General features: G+C 36.4%; 1 protein-coding gene across 2 annotated transcripts in view; it reads right to left on the bottom strand.

Moving 5' to 3' along the window:
- Positions 1-20,613, bottom strand: part of JAKMIP1 (janus kinase and microtubule interacting protein 1) — an 87,559-nt gene extending 66,946 nt beyond the window's left edge. The window contains exons 1-3 of one of the 2 annotated variants that reach the window (XM_030270717.4): positions 20,460-20,613; positions 10,095-10,365; positions 3,355-3,849 (exon numbers count right to left, since the gene is read on the bottom strand). In XM_030270717.4, coding sequence (XP_030126577.2) covers positions 3,355-3,849; positions 10,095-10,223 — 624 coding nt within the window. In that variant the 5' untranslated portion in view covers positions 10,224-10,365; positions 20,460-20,613. The remainder of the gene's footprint in view (positions 1-3,354; positions 3,850-10,094; positions 10,366-20,459) is intronic. The other variant, XM_072927991.1, reaches the window with a different exon arrangement.
- Between the last annotated feature and the right edge of the window lie 288 nt (positions 20,614-20,901).

Raw genomic sequence — 20,901 nt, 5'->3', positions numbered from 1 at the left:
ACTAAAAATTAGTAGATCAGTGATGTAATAATTCAATATCCTTTTAATGACTGGGCTTTTGCATATATTTTCCAAGGCAAGCACTGCAAAGTGTCCATTAATCTTGCCACTGTAAAAACAGTGAAAAGTGGTCCCAGAATGAATGTAACCTCTAAATAACATGATAGAGTCAATAGCCACGCCCTCCTTCCCACCTGTGCTGGCAACAGAGTAAGGCTGGGCTGCTTCCAAGGATCACCAACAACCCCAGCAGGCTATTTCAGGATTGTCAGGCAAGACAGCAACTTTACCTACCTCTGAGAACTAACTTCAGACCTGATTATCAAACCAAGTAAGTCAGTTAAATGGCAAGCTTAATCAAGGCCTAAGAGAAATTGGCTGAAATTGCTATTTTGTCTACAATTGTACAGTTTTCATTCTGTGGAACAATTCAACTGTTCAGACTCAACTACTCAGAAAATACGGGCTGAACAAAATAAATAATTGCTTTTTTTTTCTTATTCTCCAAGGTGCCTCTTCACTTTCAAGACATCTGTTTCATTTGTCCCTCCAGTTTGTTACTAGCTATTTTTACTTCTGGTTTCATAGCTGCTAGCACATTGTGCTGATGCATTTATACAAGGATGTATTTTCTTGGAGGGTGGGGGAATAAAATCCACAGCAATTAGCATTCCTTAAACAAAAGGAAACATTTATATCACTGTTACATTTTCAATTACAGGAACCAAAAAATTCCAAGATAGTTTCTTACTGCACGTAGAAAAAATGTGTTATATGTTTTGCCAAATATATATTTAACTTTCTCTTATTAAGCACTAGAACCTTAGCCATCCAGTCTTGTTTCTGGTGAGGATTTTCAGGTATTTTTCATGACTCAATTAAAAAACAATCCCCAAATTGATTAATTATATATTTAAAAATATGGTCAATATAATTGTATCTGTATACCTATTGACAATGGATTTTGCATTTATTCTTTCTCATAACTAATTTTTTTAATAACAGCCAAGAATTTTAAGATTGTAGTCAGATTAGTCATGGGTGTTAAAGTTAATGGCAAAATAGAGATTATTTTCTAGCTGCAATATCTATATGAAAAACATGCACAAAGGTAATCTGTGCTCTGAAATGCAAAATAAAATAGCCAAGTCTGACAAGATAATCAAACTGCATCCTGAATTACTCTATCTGAATTTGAATTACAGTATGGCCAGCCCATTTAGGTTGTTAATCCCAAAGATGCTCGTTTCTTAATAGTGCTACAAAACACTGCACACATACAAAAGAGCATATTAATTGAAACTCAGTTACAGAACTGTGCCAATATAATAACACTGCCTTTCACATACTGATCATTTCATCTCACAGAAAGGTACAAACCAACAAAGAATCCCAAAATCCAGAGCTGACAGGGTTAATCTCAAATTGAAGGCGAGCATCCCTTGAACTAATTAAATGGAAGGGAAAGGAGAGAGGCAAATATCCCAGTGATCAGATTCTATAACCCCATGTGCTCTCTCAAAGGACAAAACAACCAAAACTATTTTTTACCTCATCCTGGATTTAAAGACTGCTCTATGCAATAACAGCTACCTAAATTCATAAGAATTCCTAGGAGAAACCCTTCTCTCAAAAAACCCCATGAATCACTGAATTTCAGGAAAAAAATGAAATTCATTATATGAAAGGAGTGGAAGCACTAGAAGGCAGCACCAGACTCTTGGAGGAAGATACAAACATTTCCTGAGAAAGCCCATGAGACCAGTGGCAGGCTTCCTCTGGTGCTGGCAAAAGGAAAAAAGCGGTGCCTACATACTCTCCCAATATATTCACCTTTTAAGATGTACTGAGTAACTCAGGCCCAGAAAGGCTACAATTAAAATTTTGAATGACTTCACATTCTTTTTTTTGTGTCAGACAGAAAACAGAGTGCCCTTCTCCATCACCTTTGGACAACAGCAGGCTGAAAACCTCTACACTTGAAAGTGAAGAGTTAAGTATTTCCTTTGAAACCCTTCTTGGAGGAGGTTAAATTAATTTAGAAAATGTCTTCCAGAAAAACTTATGCCAGAATGTATCAACCTTCTCTCTTCTGTAATACATTTTTCAATTGTCTGTACTTCACAGCCATGATTTTAGAATTTTACATTTCTAATACAGAATAGAATATGAAAGAAAATATGTTTTCAGAAACTCTACATTGTCAGTCTTTGCAGTGGTCTTAATTAATGAACAAAATGATACTCCTGAGACTCGATCAACATCCAATTAATTTAAAGCATAAACATCTACTGCACTAAAAGCTTTCATTGTCTCAGACAGAAAATCAGCAGCATTAAACAGATATTACAGTTTGTAACTTGTCCTCATTATATTTTTTCCTAAGGAATACAAGAAATAAGAGGTCATTTCTGTGCAAATTCAAACTGACAAGATATTTTCCTAAGGAAACTGATGTTTCATTCTATTAAAAGTCTGTACTACTTGACATAACATAAATATAATGCTTATTGTCTTTTTAAATTTTATTTGCATAGCTATCATACTGCTAGTTTGTGCAGATAAACAATTAAATATATACATGCATATAGAAAATATCATGTTACCAAACAGAAGTGTCATTTGATGAAGACCTCTCTAAAATGTATTACTGTGTACAGCCCATCTTAGATCCTTTACATTTTACAAAGTTGAATAATTTGGGGCACCCACTGTCAGGAAATACCACCTGGATCTTGTTTTTAAATAACCAGCATAGTCTGCCATCTGTGCTGAAGATCTGGGGTCCATGAAGCATGAAAAAAGCCTGCCGTCCTAGGCCCTAACTTTTCTGCTGCTATAGAAAAAACACAGAAATTCTGAAAGGGCAACAGTGCTTCAAATTGAATGACCTGGATAAAGATGCAGAAGAAGCAAAGAGACTGTCTTGTTTTAGCACAACTGGTTCTTCCAATTTAAATATAAAAAGTCTATGCGAATTTAATGTTGCCATCTCACAAGGCATTCTTGCATTGTGCAATGAACAATCCCTGACTTGTTTTGGTCACCAGGACTATAGTTGTGCAGCTAGGAAGGGGAAAGTCTATTTCTTTGATCTGTTGAGAAAATTCATTCTGGAAAGTCTTAGTTGACTTGTATTCTATTTGCTGGGACTTGGACTGTGTTGGATAGGCTGTGGAGCCAAGGTTCACCTTTGCTGTAAGGAGAAAGCAGTGGAAACAGTGGCCTGTTGTAGCAATCAGCACTGATGGAAGGTATCACTGCCAAAGGTTGCTTTGATATTTATGGGCACATACAGCAATGTATCAATACCTGCTATAAACTGAAATAAGCAGCATTACTTAGCGAACTTACCAGCCTGCGGATCTCCCTCTCGCACTCCCGCTTTATTCTATTGATCTCATCCTGGTGGGACTGATAAGCCGTGCGCAGGTCCGCAGCCTTCATTTTATCTGCCTGCATAATGTTGTTCAGAGCTTCCTCAAGCTGCTTTTTGCCAGATTTCAGCTCCAAGATCTCTTGTTGCAGCTTCATTCGTTCCCCATCAAACGCCTTGCGAGCCTCCTCCTTGGCCTCACTCAGCAGCGCCGTCTTCACCTTGTCAGCCGCCCCGTCCCGCAGGACATTGACTGTTGACTGCAAACGCTGAATTTCACCATCTTTGATCTTCACCATCCTTGCCACCTCCTGCTCATGCTGCCGGATCAGTAGCTCTCTGACACTCTGAAGTTCCTTCATTTTCTCCTCGTGGAGCTTGGCTTTCAGTTCAGAAACATAGGCAGTGTGCTTATGCTGCTCCTGCTCCCTTTCTTGCTTAACCTCTTGGATTTTTTCCCTCAGTTTACCCACCTGGAACAAAATATAAAATATTGATTAACAAGCACCACTCCACTTTTTAAAGGCACCAAGGAAACTGCCTCTAAACTGTTCTTAAAAACCTGAGTATTCAAAAGCACAGACTGTGCACCTCTCTCCAGTAAAAAAGTGGAGAAGCAAGGCTGGAAAAAGGCCATGTGCATGTTAAGAATCTGCTATAGGGATGTGCAACTCGTAATGAGTTCTCACAGAACTAGGAAATAAAATAAAACTGAGCAACATACAATCTAGTTATCTCCTTATTTCCTGTAACAACCACACCAGACTATTCTCACCCATAACTCCTCTACTGTCCTCTACAAGCAAATGGAAAATTAATCAAACAGGGAAGAGACTTTATGCTAGAAATTATTTTATTTTGTATTTCCTAATTTCTCAGGTATTTTAATGGGAAAGTCCTTATTATATAAGTCAAAAGAATTGGCCTTTTGAAAAATCAAGTCTACTCAATGGACCTCAAATCTTACCCCAAAACTGAGATTATTCATGTCCCCAGACATTTCAGAAAATATAGGCCAGTGAGTCGAACGGAGGGAATAGTGGAAAAATGTTATAGACTGTTATAGTAATATCCACTGTGATAAAATCTCATTATAAAATGATGCTCAGCAGGCTGCATGGAAAGCAATGCTTTCTTCCATGTGGGATTAGATGTTAATTTAGAATAAAGGGGGGAAAAAGAGAAAGGCTCACTTTATTGCAGTATACCAGAAAGACTAAAATGTATTCCATCATTCATAGTTTCAGTAACATCTTTCAACTATCCCCATTACTGAGACTGCCAAAACCTCTATCAGAGGCAGAGATTTCAAAATTTGTGTTTTAACCTTCAGTGACAATGCAAACATACATAGCAAGTAGAGCTTCATGTTAAAAGGAGGCTACCAAGCAGCAAATGTTAGTCACTGCCACATCTGCTTCGATCTGTGTCACAAAACTGTGATCTGTAGTCATGTGATGCATTTAATTTACACTAAATTAAGACAGAATTGCAACTTGATCAGGTAAGTGTCCAGTCAGGATCAACCCATCACAACTTGACGTGAAGTCTTCAGACAGCTGGGACAGCTGACTTTTCCTGTGCAGATGTTACAATCCTCTTATTTTGAACATCAGCTTTGAAAATTAACCAACTCAAACTTACCTTTGATTTAAAGAAAGGAACAGATTGGAGCAAGAAAGGAAGGAAAGATATCTACATTTTTATGAAAGTAACCTAGATGCACTGCTGACTAAACCCCACCTGGGAGAGCACTATAATTAGAGCTGTTCAAAAGGTAATAGCTCTGAATCAGACACTGTCACATGCAGATTTTATAGATACTGTCACTCTGTTCCAGGATGATTCTGAGAACGTATCGTTATTAAGAGAGATATAGGTTGGATTTTTTCTCCAGATGGTAAATCTGATTATTGGAAATTATCTGCAGGATATATCCATGCATTATTTCTTTTGGTGGGATGATATTTAGCTCCAAGCCTACAGTGGATAGCAATTATTTTCAGTGCTTGCATGAGGGTACCCTATTCCATAGAAGAGTCCATGGCAGGGAGGTTGGAATAGATGATCTCTAAAGGTCCCATCCAAGCCAAACCATTCCATGATGCTGTAACAAAACTAAGTCACTCACCTGCCTATCTACCATCAGAAGTAAACAGACTGTTTTATAGACAAATTTGAAAATGAAACGGCACTCATTATTTACTTATTGCTTTACTGATGAGCCAAGAAAATTGAAATTAAACGGAGCAATGAAACCTACTAATGACAACACGGGGAAACAAACTGCATAATGGCACATACAAACACAGATAATATCCCTCCTTTAAATTAGTCATATTGCACCTAAAGCATACAACTGAAAGGCAGTTTTCAATACAACACATTCATGAGTTTAACTTCCTAAAAGAATTTTTAATAAATGTGAAATGGATTTTGACATTTTGGAGGAGCACTGAGTCACCAAACCAGCATACTTACTCAATATTTTTCATCTTTTACTTAATTACGGGAAAGCAAGGCAAAACCTATATGCATGTTGCTGTCTGTGAGAACTCATATTAACTACTCAGAGTAACTGAATACTATCATATATCACTATTAATTTTACCTAAAAGCTTCAGTAAGAGGAATTTAAACAAGAAGAATTTGAATCCTTCAAAAAACCCTGGAAATCCTTCAAAATACACAAAATTTTTTTTTCAAAAAACACAGTAATAAGCATTTAACAGACATATTAAATGGTTATTACACCTCATGATCCAGAAAAAGAAAAGTTGCATCCCAGTTCTCAAGGTCTTTAAAAAGTCTACTGCTTTTGATCAGAGAAGATGGAAAGTTAGATCTGTCTTTTAGATCTTCTCTGAAAGCCATAATCTGTCCTTCCCTCACTCCTCAGTCCCTCTCTCCTGCACACTGTGCAGTTCTGTACTCGTCTGGCTTCCAGAGCAAGAATGAAATTAAAACAGTAGTGTGCCATTTTCCCATATATCCAAGTCTCACCTTTTTTTGTATTTTTTTTTTATTATTATGAAGAAAGCTATTCTATCCAAGAAATTCAGTCAATAGGAAAACAAAGTCAAGCATGGTATCAGGGCACCAATAAACCAGTTATTGTCTCAATAAAAAAATTAATAATTGGTGCACATTTGATACAATGTTGTTGTCACAGCAGAACTTAGCTTCTTCAAAAAACAATGATAAGCATCTTTGGTTTTTTCCTTTCTTATGGCTAAAAGGGGCCTGAAAGCAGAATTTTCTTTAAAACAATATAATTTTATTTTCCTTGTATATTTCCATCTGGTGTTGTTTTCTACGGCAAGTTGTTTTGCACACTTATGACAGAAAAATAATAGTTTGGCCTTATGATCAGAGTCAATGGAATAACTTCAAAACTATGCATTTCTAAAAGGTAATAACCTATTAAATCATATGTGTTTCCAAGTGCTACCAAACCACTGCGCCAGTAAAAATGCTACGATAAGGAATTACTAAAGACTACCTCATTTTTTCTCTTGGATTTAACTGGGGTGGGGGGGTTTAATTTGTGGCACAATAGTCAATCAAAGGAGGGATGCTCTCCACACTGCTTTTTGCCAGGAACTGCAAACTTGAATGTAAAAGAAGATAAGGTAATCAGGAGCAGTCAGCATGGATTCACCAAGGGGAAGAAATCACACTTGACCAGCCTGTCTTCTACAATGGCATGGCTAGATGGGTCAATGAGGGGGGGCAGTGAACGTTGTTTACCTTGACTTCAGCAAGGCTTTTGACACTGTCTTCCATAACATCCTTGTAGGTAAGATCTGGAAATAGGGCTTAGAGGAATGAACAGGGGTCAAGGTAGATCAAGAACTGGCTGAATGGCAGAGCTCAGTGTTATAGTCAGTGGAGTAGAATCCAGCTGGAGGCTGGGGAGCACCAGGGATCAGTACTGGGTCCAGTCCTATTCAAACCTGGTTATCAATCAATCACCTTGGCCCTGGTGAGGTGCATCTGGAGGATTGTGTTCAGTTCTGGGCTCCAAAGTTCAAGAAAGACAAGGAGTTGCTGGAGGGGGTTCAGTTGGGGGGCCACAATGATAAGAAGGGGTCTGAAGCTTCTCTTATGAGGAGAGACTGGGAGCTGGGCCGGTTTCACCAAGCTGCTCTATCACTCCTCTTCCCAGCAGTGAGGTTTGCAGTGGCAACTGAGATGAAGCATCTCATTTATCCTAACTCCTAGATGTTGTGATCTCAAGCCTATAAATGTACAGTCACAAGTAGAATATGGGTATTTAAAGGCAATAACTGAACTTGGTGAAGCTACTAAACAGAGCTGTCTGTATTTACACCAGTAATATATTTACTGTAAATATATTACACCAGTAATATATTTACCATATTTACACCAGTAAATATATTTAATTTATTTAGAATTCTCTAGGTGCAGTGTTTTTACTTTTCTGATACCAAGAAATAATTTTTCTTGGTTTTGTTACTATTTCTGAACTACAGTCTAAACAGGAAAAATCTCTATGGCTTTGATTTACTCATCTTGTCAGTCAAGGCTTCCTGTAACTGCTGCACAGGCTGAGAGTAGGCTGGGAAATAAACTACACGTTCAGTTCCAGTTAAATGATTTACAGCAAGCACCACAGCAAAATGAGGGGAAGAGGTTGAAGATCTCCTCCCCCAGCTGCATCCTCACAGAAATGCACTCCAACACACTGCAGAATTTACTTCAGACTGCAAGGTACACTTGGTAGGGTTTTAGAGCACTCAGGCTGTAATTTCCTCCTTCCTCTTTCACAGATTTCATTTGTCAGCTCACCCATTTCTCTGCACACATGTGTGCACAATACACATCCTGTCTCCAGTAACAACCTCAATACACTAGAAAATACTAAATTTTTAAGTTGAAGAAAATTTAAAATTTTTAAGGTGAAGAAAGGTGAACAAGAAACCAAGCTGAAGTGAATCTTCCTATATTGAATACAGTGTAAGAAGATAGTTATTGAAGATATTCCTGCAGCTGTCATGGTCTTGTACTTATACCTCACTCTTAGCTGAATCAAGAGTTAAATTTGATGCTCTTACAGGTAAAGACTGGAAGTGTATCAGGGCTAAACTCTTTTTAGTGTTAATGTATTTTTTTTAATCAGAGTTATTTAATGACTCAAAATGAATTCATTCTTTTGTCCAAGATAAAAGATGACTTTATGTCCTTATTTTAATGCAATTTTAAAAATCACAATAAAATTCACATCCATATTTCTACATATAAAGTTATATAGAACAAAATAGGAAATAAAATAACTAAAAAGAAAAATTTACTAGTATAAATGTAATCTACCATCAGCTCTTAAGTATCCAAACAGAAACACTGAGACACTAAAAATGACAGTGAAATAATGCAACTTACTGACCTGTAAATTATAAAAGGTATTAGCCATCACTAAATTTCATGGTGTGTGGTTTTAAAAAGCTTAAGTATTTTGTGCAATTTGTTTTAAAATTTGTTGTCATTATATCAATCAACAAGAGAAGTTGAATGAGGAAGCAAATAACAAAATCCTTAACTTATCTGTTTATTTATCAATACCCTTGACCCCTAAGAGATTTTCCTTTTTGCTTTAGTCTGAGAAGAAGAAAAATTTCTAAGACAACACTAATTTAGTTGGCTGATATTTTCTGAATGTTTGCATCAGTCAAACATTAATTAAGACTTTACGGTTTCTTTTTCCTGTGTAAGAACGAAGTTCTGATGGTTTTTGAGTTTACTTTGTAAATTAAAATGTAAAAAAGACTTTTCAAGGCTGAGTATCACACAAGGATGTTAATGAAACTAGAATGTACAGAAACATTGTTTTCCAGGTGTTCCACATTTTACACTGATAAAAAGAAAAAAGGCTAGAACAAAGATCCTTTATATAAAGAGAACACATTTTCAGTGCATTCTTTCTCCACTTGGTAAGTTCTTGAGACTCTTGCCACTACTGTATCCCCAGTCAAATCCACCATGCACATGGATTAATCTCCAGAACTGCCTTGTTCAAAGTCAAATGCACTAACTGATTTCAATAAATAACAGAATAGAAATAACCTTACTGGTTTGTCCATATCTTAAATGACCTACAGAAATACATAAAAGTAACAGCTAATCTTCATAAATACAAATGTATCTGATGAAATAATAGTTTATCCTATGTGTCCTCTTGATTACCCAAATACCAGCTGAACATATCCTAGATAGACAAATAATGATGGATCTGTTTCATCAGCAATCAGATGCGTCATTGAATAGCTCTGAACAATGCCACACAAAACCTCAGCAAATCAAATCAGGACTCCTACATGGACAGTATCCAGTTAATTGATATTCTTCATAGGCATTTAAAGTGACATGCTTTGGATAAGGTGCTGATGTTTGATTTCGAAGACAATTCTTTTTACAACATACAATTTTCAGTAAGATCAAAAGCAAAACTCCCTTGTCAGTAAGCTAATGCCATTTGTATTGGTGTGATTGCAAATTTCAGTGACTGGATGTTTGGGGATATTTAGTCCCTTTTGCACACTATTTAAAAGAATTTGCACCAATTTTAGTTTATCAGTTGTTCTGATTTCGCTTCTCTGTCATGTTTTTTCTTTTACAACTAACACATTTTAGTATCAAACTCTGCTTGTTTCTAACAGTGCTACTGTTAAAAGAATGATCACAAAATAGAGACAAATACCTTGGTTTTTTCTTGCTGGAATTCTATCTGGATGTTGGTCAGTTTAGTTCGCAGCTCCTCATTAGCAGCTTGCAGGGCTTCAGTCTCCATGTCGGACTTCTCTCCCTTGGCACGGCTTTTCTTTGACATAATTGTTTTTGAAGTTTAAAATAAAATGTTTGCTCCACACTGAGCTACCAGCTAGTGCTTTCTGCTTTTAGCATTTAAGTCCTGCAGTGGTCAACAAAGCCTTTCATACAAATCTCTGCCATCGTGGGAGCAGTCTTATGGCCTGGAAGAAGCAAAGTGGTAGGAACAGAATTAGGCTACAGCATTGAGCAGAATCAAATATCAGACTTAATGCATCAGTGTGCATTTTCAAAGCACACTGGACTTCCCTGAATTATACTATACTGCATAGTGTACCAGAGTTTGAAAGAAACAGATAAGAAGTTACATAATATTTCACCATCTCTAAACTCTATCCACTGTATTCTGATGTTCACAAAAATAAAAGTATTAACAGCTTTGATGAATATAGCATATAAACAGAAATTGTATCTTATTTAAGACCTGACTAGAACCATGCTCAGAATTCCCAAGAGGCACAGAGAAAACCGTAAATTAATTGAGGCAGTGTTTCAGTGGGAATCGTTTATTTTCTGCAGTAAGAAGAAAGTATTTCTCTCCCCAATGTATCAGTTATAATGCATAATTGTATTATTTGTAATTATCATTGAGTTTCACATTATCAGCATCTATTAAAAAGGTATCACAAAACTGGAAAAACATTTTAAAATGCTTCTTAAAATATCCTATCTATAACCTGCTTATGTTCAGGGTTGATAATGTTTGAAAAGCTGCAATGGAAACAAGAAAAATAAGTATTTAACTTATTTTTCATTTCCCTGTATGCTCTAAGCTTAAAAAGTTAATTTTAAAACTTTTTTATTTAAAAATTATTTAAATTAGCTTTATGTAATATTCAAGAAGAACATCAATAGCAGACAAAGAACCCTAATTCCGATAATTAGGAAATCCCATGATTACTTTGCTTCATGAATAGTCAGTATAGAAGTTTATGCTATGATTTTTTTTTCCTCTCTGCTCTCCTCTAAGAATAACCCAGTGCTCCACAAGAACAATTTGTGGAACAAGTGCTATCAATGCTGAACTACTTTCCAAACCCATGTTCTCTGCACATTTTTTAATATTCACATAATTTCATCATTAAATTTTTGACAAAGTAGGAAGGTTCCTACTTTAAAACTGAATTACATTACTGGAGTATTCTATTTCCAAGAAAATTCTTATCAAATTGCCATCAAACAATAAGCTGCTCTTTCCAACCTACTACTGATGGGGAGTTATTCTAAAATTGCATTAGAACGAAAATCCCATGCATTCCTTAGCACACACTTTCTAAAGGGTTAGTGGCTAATACCTCAGGTGTGTAGAGAAAAATTAAACACCCCCATTTTATACTCCTTTTCAAGCACTAGTAAACAGGTGGTGAGTTAAATATCTTGCTTAGGATGTCAAGTGAAATCAGATGAAAAATGAACACAACTCAGGACACCAAGCCTGTCTGTTTGATGATATTCCCATTGAGTTCTTTCATTTGAAAAAAGCAATTGAAAAAACCCATTAACCTTACCAATTATTTGCTGAATTAATTTAAAATAAATAGTTGTTTTGCTCTGTATTATCAGATATCCTTCCTTTGAAATATGATTTATCAAGTTATCCTATTCAATAAAATTTTATTTGTTCCTTTATATGAAGCATTTTAATATATTATCTGTGAAAAAAACAGGAAATTAAAAACATTTTATTTTTATTAAATTATTAGTATCAGATCTACCTTACAAAACAAATAAACACTGTTGCTATTGTGATTTTACACGTAGTAGTTGATACAAGAAAAACAAATCAGCAATATTCTTATAGTAAATTATAAAAAAAGGCACTCTTTGGTGAGTAGAAGAAATGTGAGGAATTACTCTTCTTAATAATGGAATTTTATGCTATTAATCTATGGAGTTTCTATGATGCTCAAATTACATGTAATACTCAAATTAGCCTTAAAACTAGAGAGTTCAGCATTATTCTTTGAAGTACTCTTCAGAATTAAAAACAAAAAACTCTCAAGGCATTGCTCTCAGTTTTTTTCCTTCAACTCTCAACATTTGAAAATTGTACTTTTCAAGTAAAATAAAAGCTTAGACCCAGAACCTGAAGAAAATCACCCTCTTGTCTTATAGGCATTGAGGGAAGGAGAATGGGGAGGTGAGCAAAAGCACCACATCCCAGCCTAAGTAAACATAATGAATTCTCTAAAACCACAAAACAAAGCAAAAGAAATAACCAAAAACCCAAACTGACAGCCAAAAACCAAACAAAACCCAAAGCAAACAAAAAAAAAAAAAAACAACCCACAAAACAAAAAAACCCACACCAAGAAACAAGCACCCATCAAAGCTGTATTCATGGGCATAAAAAAAATTTCCATTTTTACTCTTCCCTAGATACATCAGATCCATCTTCCAGCCTACCTATTTCAAAAATAGGAACTATGGCAACACAAAACCTATCTTCTGTATACTCAGAGAGGCACATAGCCAGACACACACAAGGGCTGAAGCAGAGACTGCATCCTGATTCCCAAATGAAAGGCACAGAACCAGTGAGTGCCCAGATTCCCTCCTAGCTAACTACCCACATTTGATATTTGGATAAAGGTCAGGACAAAAAAAACCCAAAAAACACCAAACAACTTGTAAACACAGTGAGAAAAAATGAAGGAAAAAACACTCCACTCTAACAAAATTTTACTGACGCAGATGCTTCAACCAACAACCTATTTATTAACTCCCCATATGTCTGCTGAGAGGCAAATTTATGATGCCACCAGGATGCTGTTCCACAATCACTCCATGACTAAAAATAGCTACTTCCTGCACTCTGAGTTCTACACACTTCTTGCAAACCTTGGAATAATTTGAATGTATTTTTCAAATCAAGAAAAAAGATACGAAAGAGTAATGTATTCTAAAGTACAGGTCACGTTTTCAGCAGTCTCTGGAACATACCAAGTTTCTGACTTTACTTGGTAGGTATAGGGACAATTTTCACTGAAGAAGAACAACAAAATAAATAAACTTGATTGAATCTGAATCAACTGCACAATAGTTTGGGGTTTTGGTCTGCAAAAGACTAAAATATTTGACACAGTTTCTCTTACAGATGTTTTTGGAAATCTATTAAATTCTTAACATACTAGAAAATCAATCAGCTGAACAATGCCTTAACTTCCAATTTATCTTCTATTTGCTTAGCAGATTTAAAGGATGCTTTTTTTATAATTACCTCAATCTATTCCCTGGTTTTATCGAACAAGATCTCAAACAATGTAATTAATTGCTGTATGATTATTCTAGGTGTTAAATATCAATAAAACGTAATAGGAAAAGAAAATCAGTTACTGCAGAAATGTGAAAATGTAGCACCAAAGAATTCCAATTACATATGGGTAAGGATAAAAGGACCCAAATACTTTCTATTGAAAAGTAAGTCAATTTAAAGAAATGCAAGTATTTAAACATGATCCTGTACAAAATACACAAAACTATGGGGAAGATTGTATCTTTAGAGAGTGAGTCTTTGAGTAACAAACAGTAAACAGGAAAAGTAAGTAAACCCATAAAATCAAGTAAAAAATATGGGTAACACTATAACACAAAAAAAATTACTAAATTATATCAACCAAAATTCTGCATTCCAGCCTTATTTCAGACTTCAACAACATTACTCAGCTGCAGCACAATTTTTGGAAAGTGAAATTGCCAATGAATCATCTCAGATGAAACACCAAACTGTAACTCAGTTACTGGAGTGAAATAATAAAGGTTCTTCAACTCAACACTGCACCTCCACATAAATAGTGCACCATTCTACTTCAACTTGCTTTTATTTCAAATTTTATCCTTTAATTCTGCAGAGCCTACTGCAAGTTACCCATAACCCTCACTGTGTTTGTGAACATGAGATGTAAGTGCATCCTAAACATAGCACAATTCTGTGCATTCAAGACGTTTAAAATAAATTTTATTACCATAGCATCTGACAGTAAAAAATGCAGTGGACACAGGTACAATGTTAACTTCAGAAGTAACTTGCAGTTCACCTATGTTATAGTTTAAAAAAACTGATAATCACTGATATCAGTTAAAAAAACCTGATACCACTGAAAACAGTGATAGTATGGGAAAGACAACATTCATAGCTGCTGATGCCCAAGGCACATTTCTCACAATGTTCAGATGACCTACATTGACAGCTTCAATTCTCAGTTCTGTGCAATAAAGAATGTAATAAAACGTGACTGAATGGATAAAAGCAGAAGAACCTCTACAAGATTATAAAATAGTACTCATCCTGCCAATAAATTTAATTGCAAATTATCAATACAGTTTTCTAAGTATATTGTAGACTGATCACCTTTCTGATACCCCTTTGTAGCTACCTACAAAGACAGATCTATTTCTGTAACAGTAGAACCTTTGAGGGTTACTTTAAATCATAGCCTGTTTAGGGAAACACAGTTTCCTTACAGTGGAACACTTTATAAATGTCACTTGATTTTTTGATGGATAAAACCAGAAACATGTTTATTGTTAACTAACAGCCCACATTCATTTTTTTCAGATTCACAGCCTAAAGTCTTGAGCCACTCTTGCTTTAATAATATACCTTATAGGGCCACACTATATAGAAAGCAATCACCAAGAAACTATGAGGATTTTTACATTGCTTTTTTTGCCAGAAGACCTCAAAGTAACAATCTTGCAGAGCCATGTGGAACAGAGCTCTCCTTGGTAGAGATTACAGTGGAGAATGAGTTAGGCTTTTATGCCACTCCCTCAGATTTCCACAGCAGGTGACATCCCACAGATGAGCACAGGACTGTAAAGCAGTCAACTCTTCAGTCCATATTAGTAGTTGCTTCCATATTTTGTTCAATGGCATCTCAGCAAAGGTGATCTGTGATTCTGTCACTCCTCATCTTTCTGAAATTCCCAATGCCCTCAGGAATCAGTACCCAGGTTTTAACTTCCCACCACGAATCACTGCCTTCCAGGCCTTTATACAACAGTTCATAGAACTAATTAGGCAAGTTCCTAAATTAATTTCACCAATGTATTAATTTTCTCTTCAGTGAATTGGTTGCCTGTGACATGTGCATCTGTTAAAACATACACAACTAAAATATGCATCTAAGTCACTGGACAACAACTAAAAAAAAAAAAAAGGAACATGTAAGCGTATCAAAATCATTTAGATGCTATGCGCACCACACCCACAAATGTGTAAATGTACCTGCTAGTAACAACCATGTGACACTGAATTTTTGAATTTTTATTTCTGATTGGTACTACTCCATGCCACTGGATAGCATCCAGTACATTAATGGCTTCATTTTAGTGAAAGGACATAAACAGACTGCCAAAACCACCCCAAAAAACCTAGCACTTACTTAAAAAGGATTTACCACAAGTAAAAATGAATGTCTGAGCCAAAGAGGGCACGGCACAAGGAAGGGAAGGGATCCTGCACCTCCCTTCTGCACGACACAACACTTTCATACACTAGGAGTTACTGAAAACTTAACCTGAATCCCTTCTCAGAAAGCTATGAGCTTGATTCCAGGACTTTATTTTAAGCAAACAAAAAATATTCACTGGCTTCAATGAATGTACATTATTAGTATTTACCCAATTTCACTTATAGCACTTTTTCAAGGATTTACCAAATCATTAATCATTAAAATCGCTCCATGAGCCCTATTAAAAGACAAAATGCTACAAAGAGGAGTCCTGTGACATACATAAAATAAAAGAGACACTGGCACAGAAAGGCAAAGTTCAAATGCAACTAAAATTGGTAAAACAGCACCCTCCCTCCACAACCTTCGCAACTCAGCTCTGTTACACAACCACAGTGCTTTAGGGTGCTGGGTTCACTGCAACTCCCGAGAGGCAGCTCTGGGCAGAGCTGTTCCCCTGATCTCTGGGCCAATTCCTCTCTTTCCATCACAGACAGGAGACCTGACCTGCAGCCTGCTGTCTGGCACTGTGCATCAGCCTCTGGACCTTCTCACTGTGCCCTGGGTATGAGCAGGGAGATCCCTGTGCTCCCACTGAGGAGCAGAACTATTCCCATTCCCATTAAAGCAGAACATTAAAGAGCAAAACCAGAAGGAGGAAAAAAAGGGCAAGTTACAGCAGTTAGTTAGTGCTAGATAAATGGCAAATACAGAGACAGATTCTAATATCTTTATTGACTATCCCTGATCCCACAAATATAATCAACCTGTCAAACTTGGGCTTTTGGATTATACTGGACCAGCTTTGTTTAGCTACTCACCTGATTTTTTTCAGGAAACTTCCTTTGGGTATTTTTTTAAACCCATCACTATTATTATTTTTATTTTATCGTAAAGAGATAGAATAACTAAAACCTGAAACTAGAAAAATTAAAAATTCAGAGAAAAATATAGAAAATGTACAAGGAAACTGAAAGGTTTAGGGGGAGAGATTCAGATTCCCAATTTGATGACTGAAGAAAGAGGAAGAACCTCAATGACAGAAAACCTGGGGAACTTAATTGCACCTTGAATATTTATTATTTTGCAAATCAATACGATAGACTTGAAAGGTCAGGCAAGTGTAAGGAGAAGAAAAGGTGCTTCTGGATGTGATATTAGTTACCAGCTGAACAGTGAAGCAAACAGAGGGGCATGATTTCCACTGTCTCTGATCTCAATAACTATTCTGTGCTGTTGACCACCTTTACTAAGTCTGTAAGCTACCTCATGCTGTGGCAGACAGCTCACACTCACCTCACTGCTCCAGCACAGAAGAATCCCACAGCTCTGTGCAGAGCAGCACGAGCCCATCAGTCAGCACAGACAAAGAATTACAAAACTTCTTCACCTACCAAGGGATGGCTCAATTTTCACACAACTTCTCATTAGAATCAGGACTCTCAGCCAAAATGAAGGTATCAGACTAAGCCAGTAATACAGGAAGACAGACAAAAGAACTTGCTGCATTTTTTCCAAAGCTCCCATCATGGTCCACTTTTAAAGCCAAGTTCCTTAGCTCTTGAGATCAAAGTAAGGATATATCTACAGAACTGGCAGTGCTGATGCTTAAATTTTGAAGACTGATAGATTTCCCAAAAAGGTACCTACCTGTGCTCAACAATTTAGGACCTCAAACTGTTTTCAATTACTGCATCAAAAACTCCTGCTCAGCTTCAATGTTCTTGACCTCCATGTGCAAGTTTCATTTCAAATCTAACTGGATCATTTTTATTATTATCATTTTGGCAACACACAGGCTAAGGCTTGATGGATTTTGGTTCCATCTACAGTTCTGTCACAGATGCCTTGCATTTTCTCTACCAAATCACTTAATCTCTCAGTAAAGAAGGCATTATACTTCCAGAAAGACTATCAGAAATGTATTTTGAAATAAAGAGACTGGATACACGTAATGAGAAATTAAACTTAAGAGACCTAGAAAAAGTCTGCAATTTTTTTTCCCCAGGAATCATCAAATTTATTGTCTCACAAAACTGCAATTCCCTTGGAAGATCTGATAACTTTCTCACAGCAGTGCTCTGATAATCAGCCAGCTAAAACCGCTGTTTCAAATTCTGGTATTTGAGTGAATGTTCATTGTAGTGAACAGAGTTTAAGTCACTCTGGGAACTGGCTGATGCAACTGCATCACCTGGGATAAAATATTTAAACTGGGTGTTTCAGCCAGACAGCAGCTTCTTTCCCTTCTCAGCTCTCTGAAAGGGAGCTGTGCAATGGCTTCAAACTACAGGCAGTTAAAAGCACAGCTAGATATTAACACAGCAAGAGGTGGGAGACAAACTTTTGTTTCTCTCTCTGGTTAAACAGGACAGAGACAAACATGACAAAGGACAAGAAAAGCACAGAACAGAAACTGTGAACTCTTTGTGTAACCATCTTCCAATATCCACAAACAGAGAACGCTTCACCACCGTGAGAAGACTACAAATAAAATTCCCTTCTGGTAACTGCCAGCAAATTTGATTCAAACCATTCCAGCCTTGTTGGAAATGTTGCTGGCAAGTTGGCCGCCAGAAATACAAATGTGCTGTCTGAAGATACTAAAAGTTGAATGTGGCAGCCATGAACAGTTGCAGAAAATATATTTATTCAGAAACATGTATCAACATCAAAATTTTAAGGATAGCATGCCTCAGAATGTTAAAAACAAAGATGCATTCAGTCATGGTTCACCTTAAAAAGAGGGAGACAGGCAAGTAAATATAAATATAAAACTCCAGAAATACTCTAACATTTTCAGTTGTTCAGATTAGACTGTCCCAAAGAATTCTGAAGCTCAGAAATTAATTAATGCACACACACACACACACACGTGTGTGTGTGTGTGTGTGTGTGTGTGTGTGTGTGTGTGTGTGTGTGTGTGTATGGAAATAAAGCTTCCTAAAAACTTCTAGATTTGGAATAATGTTAGATAGAACCAGACTATTTGAACATACAACTTTGAGTGCTGTAGTGTGCAAGTTGTGCACGCAACTTATGGGGGTATTCAATTTGTGGGGCACAGCATTGCTAGCAGTGTACCCTAAACGGCTGAGTGCTGTCATAGTCAAGCTGATTTTGACATTTAGGGGAACTAAAAAGTGATTTGTTATTCACTCCAAAGAAAACATCCTGTCTCTTTACCTATATAATGTCTCTCCTTCACTGAGAAATCAAGATTTCATTTCACATTACTGTTTCAGAGAGCAAATTGTGAAGATGGTACAAGGTTTTACAGAAATTTGAGGCCAAGACATGTCACTTAAAGCTTACAAAAATCCCAATAAAAAATGTTTATGCTTCATTACTTCAGAACACAACCTCCTTCTTTCCATGGTGCCTGCAAATACGACTATTTTCGGGAAGGTCTAAATGACTGTAAATCAACTGTGACCATAGACAAAAATCTTTATTCAAGTTGTATTATCATGTAAATTTGACACAGTTGCAATCCTATCTATGAATCCACTTGTGTAAAAATATGGTCATATTGTTTATGCTATTAAGTGATTTTGATGTTCAGTTCTGTTCCTCTTCCAACTTCATCCCCTAGAGGAGGTGGCAGAGGGAAGCCTTAAATTTAGGGTGCTGGCAGTGACTTCACAGACAAACTTAGTCTTAATGAAGACTCGGTGGAAAAATATGGAAATAGGCATTTCCCAGAACTATTCTTTCTACACCATCTCCCTAAACTTTAGGTGAAAGTGTGAATCAGATTTTCCTTTAAGGTTAAGGTTATCACAGCTGTGGCAGTAACACTGTAATTTTTCACCTCCTACATAGCAAAGCTATACTAGCAATACTGAAATCTTCAGGTAAATCAAGACTTGGCAGTCACCTGTGTACATTGCCCTTGCACATGAAAGGGGAAATGCTGAAATGCTGCCCGTTTCAGTGAACAATCTGAAAACTGGGAGTTATCTGTTAATTCCCCTCCCAGGGCATATATATTCAAATGGCTACACTACAAACATACACTATTTTTTAATTTTTTTGCATTACTGACATCTGGACACATCAGAAAGATCTTCACTAGCACTTCCCATATGTTCTAAGGAATTAAGAATAGAAAATTTCTAGATGTTTGCTTTGACATATGTAAGTCTTCACCAATAAATAACAAGGTTATATGTTTCCTTTCATTGTCCCATTTTTAATTCTTACACTGATTGTCAGAAGTTAATTGAAATGCCCAAATACTCTCTGCCTCCCTTCTACTACAAAATCTCACATTTTTGTCTTGTGCTGTAATAACATCCAGCACACCTGTATAAATATAGTATGTTCAGATGTGCACAGGATAGGTTTCCTTCAGAAAGGGTATGTTGCAGGTGTTGAGATTAAATTTAGAGGACCTCAAGTTTTTTTCTCCTAGAAATCAACATTTACATAATACTATGTATAAAACAGGATTTTGCCCACATGCATACATATACTGCTGTAATAAAATCCCATTATCAAAGCTATTTAATATTCAAAACATCAACATTTGGAGCCATTGACATTACAAATTAATTGAATCAAAGAACTGAGAAAAACAACAACAAAAAAAAAAAAAAAAAAAAAAAAAGCTAGAAAGACAATCATAACCAAGAGAGAGCCTATTTATCAAGAAAAAGCACCATGTGCTGTAAGACTGGTATATCCTACGGAATTCTCAGGACTGCCAAGTTTACGGCCTATCACTACTATTTATTGAATGCACACCACATAGGCTACAGGTTTCTCACAGTTCATACCTTTTTTTCCCATTCATACTCATTTACGAACATACAAGGAGCTCCAGAAAAAACTGAAGATCTGCAGTGCTTTAATACTGGACAGCAAGCCTGATATATTTCAGAGCCCTTTCCATGGTGTCAGAAAAGTCTGTTTAGTCTTCTTTTTAAGACCTCTTGCAAACACTCAGCACACAGATGATTACTTTTAGATGACTAAGTGCAACGTCACTTATCTTATCTGGACACAACCATAACCAACCACAGACTTATCTAATGGCAAAACGTGTGGGAGCTCTGCCAGCAGCTGCAGCAGCCACCAGCCACCCAATGTTTTACCTTGTTACACTTTCAAGTAAGAAAAACTCTTTAGACACAAATATGTTACAGTACTTGTTTTCTGTGTTTGGAAAATAATGGATCTGTAATCACGTGGCAGTGAACATCAGTAATATTTGTATAG

Source organism: Taeniopygia guttata, chromosome 4 (genome assembly GCF_048771995.1).
Source record: "Taeniopygia guttata chromosome 4, bTaeGut7.mat, whole genome shotgun sequence".
In the NCBI taxonomy this organism is placed as follows: domain Eukaryota; kingdom Metazoa; phylum Chordata; class Aves; order Passeriformes; family Estrildidae; genus Taeniopygia; species Taeniopygia guttata.
The sequence above is the reverse complement of the archived record's forward strand: the minus strand, read 5'-3'. Positions and strand labels throughout refer to the sequence as shown.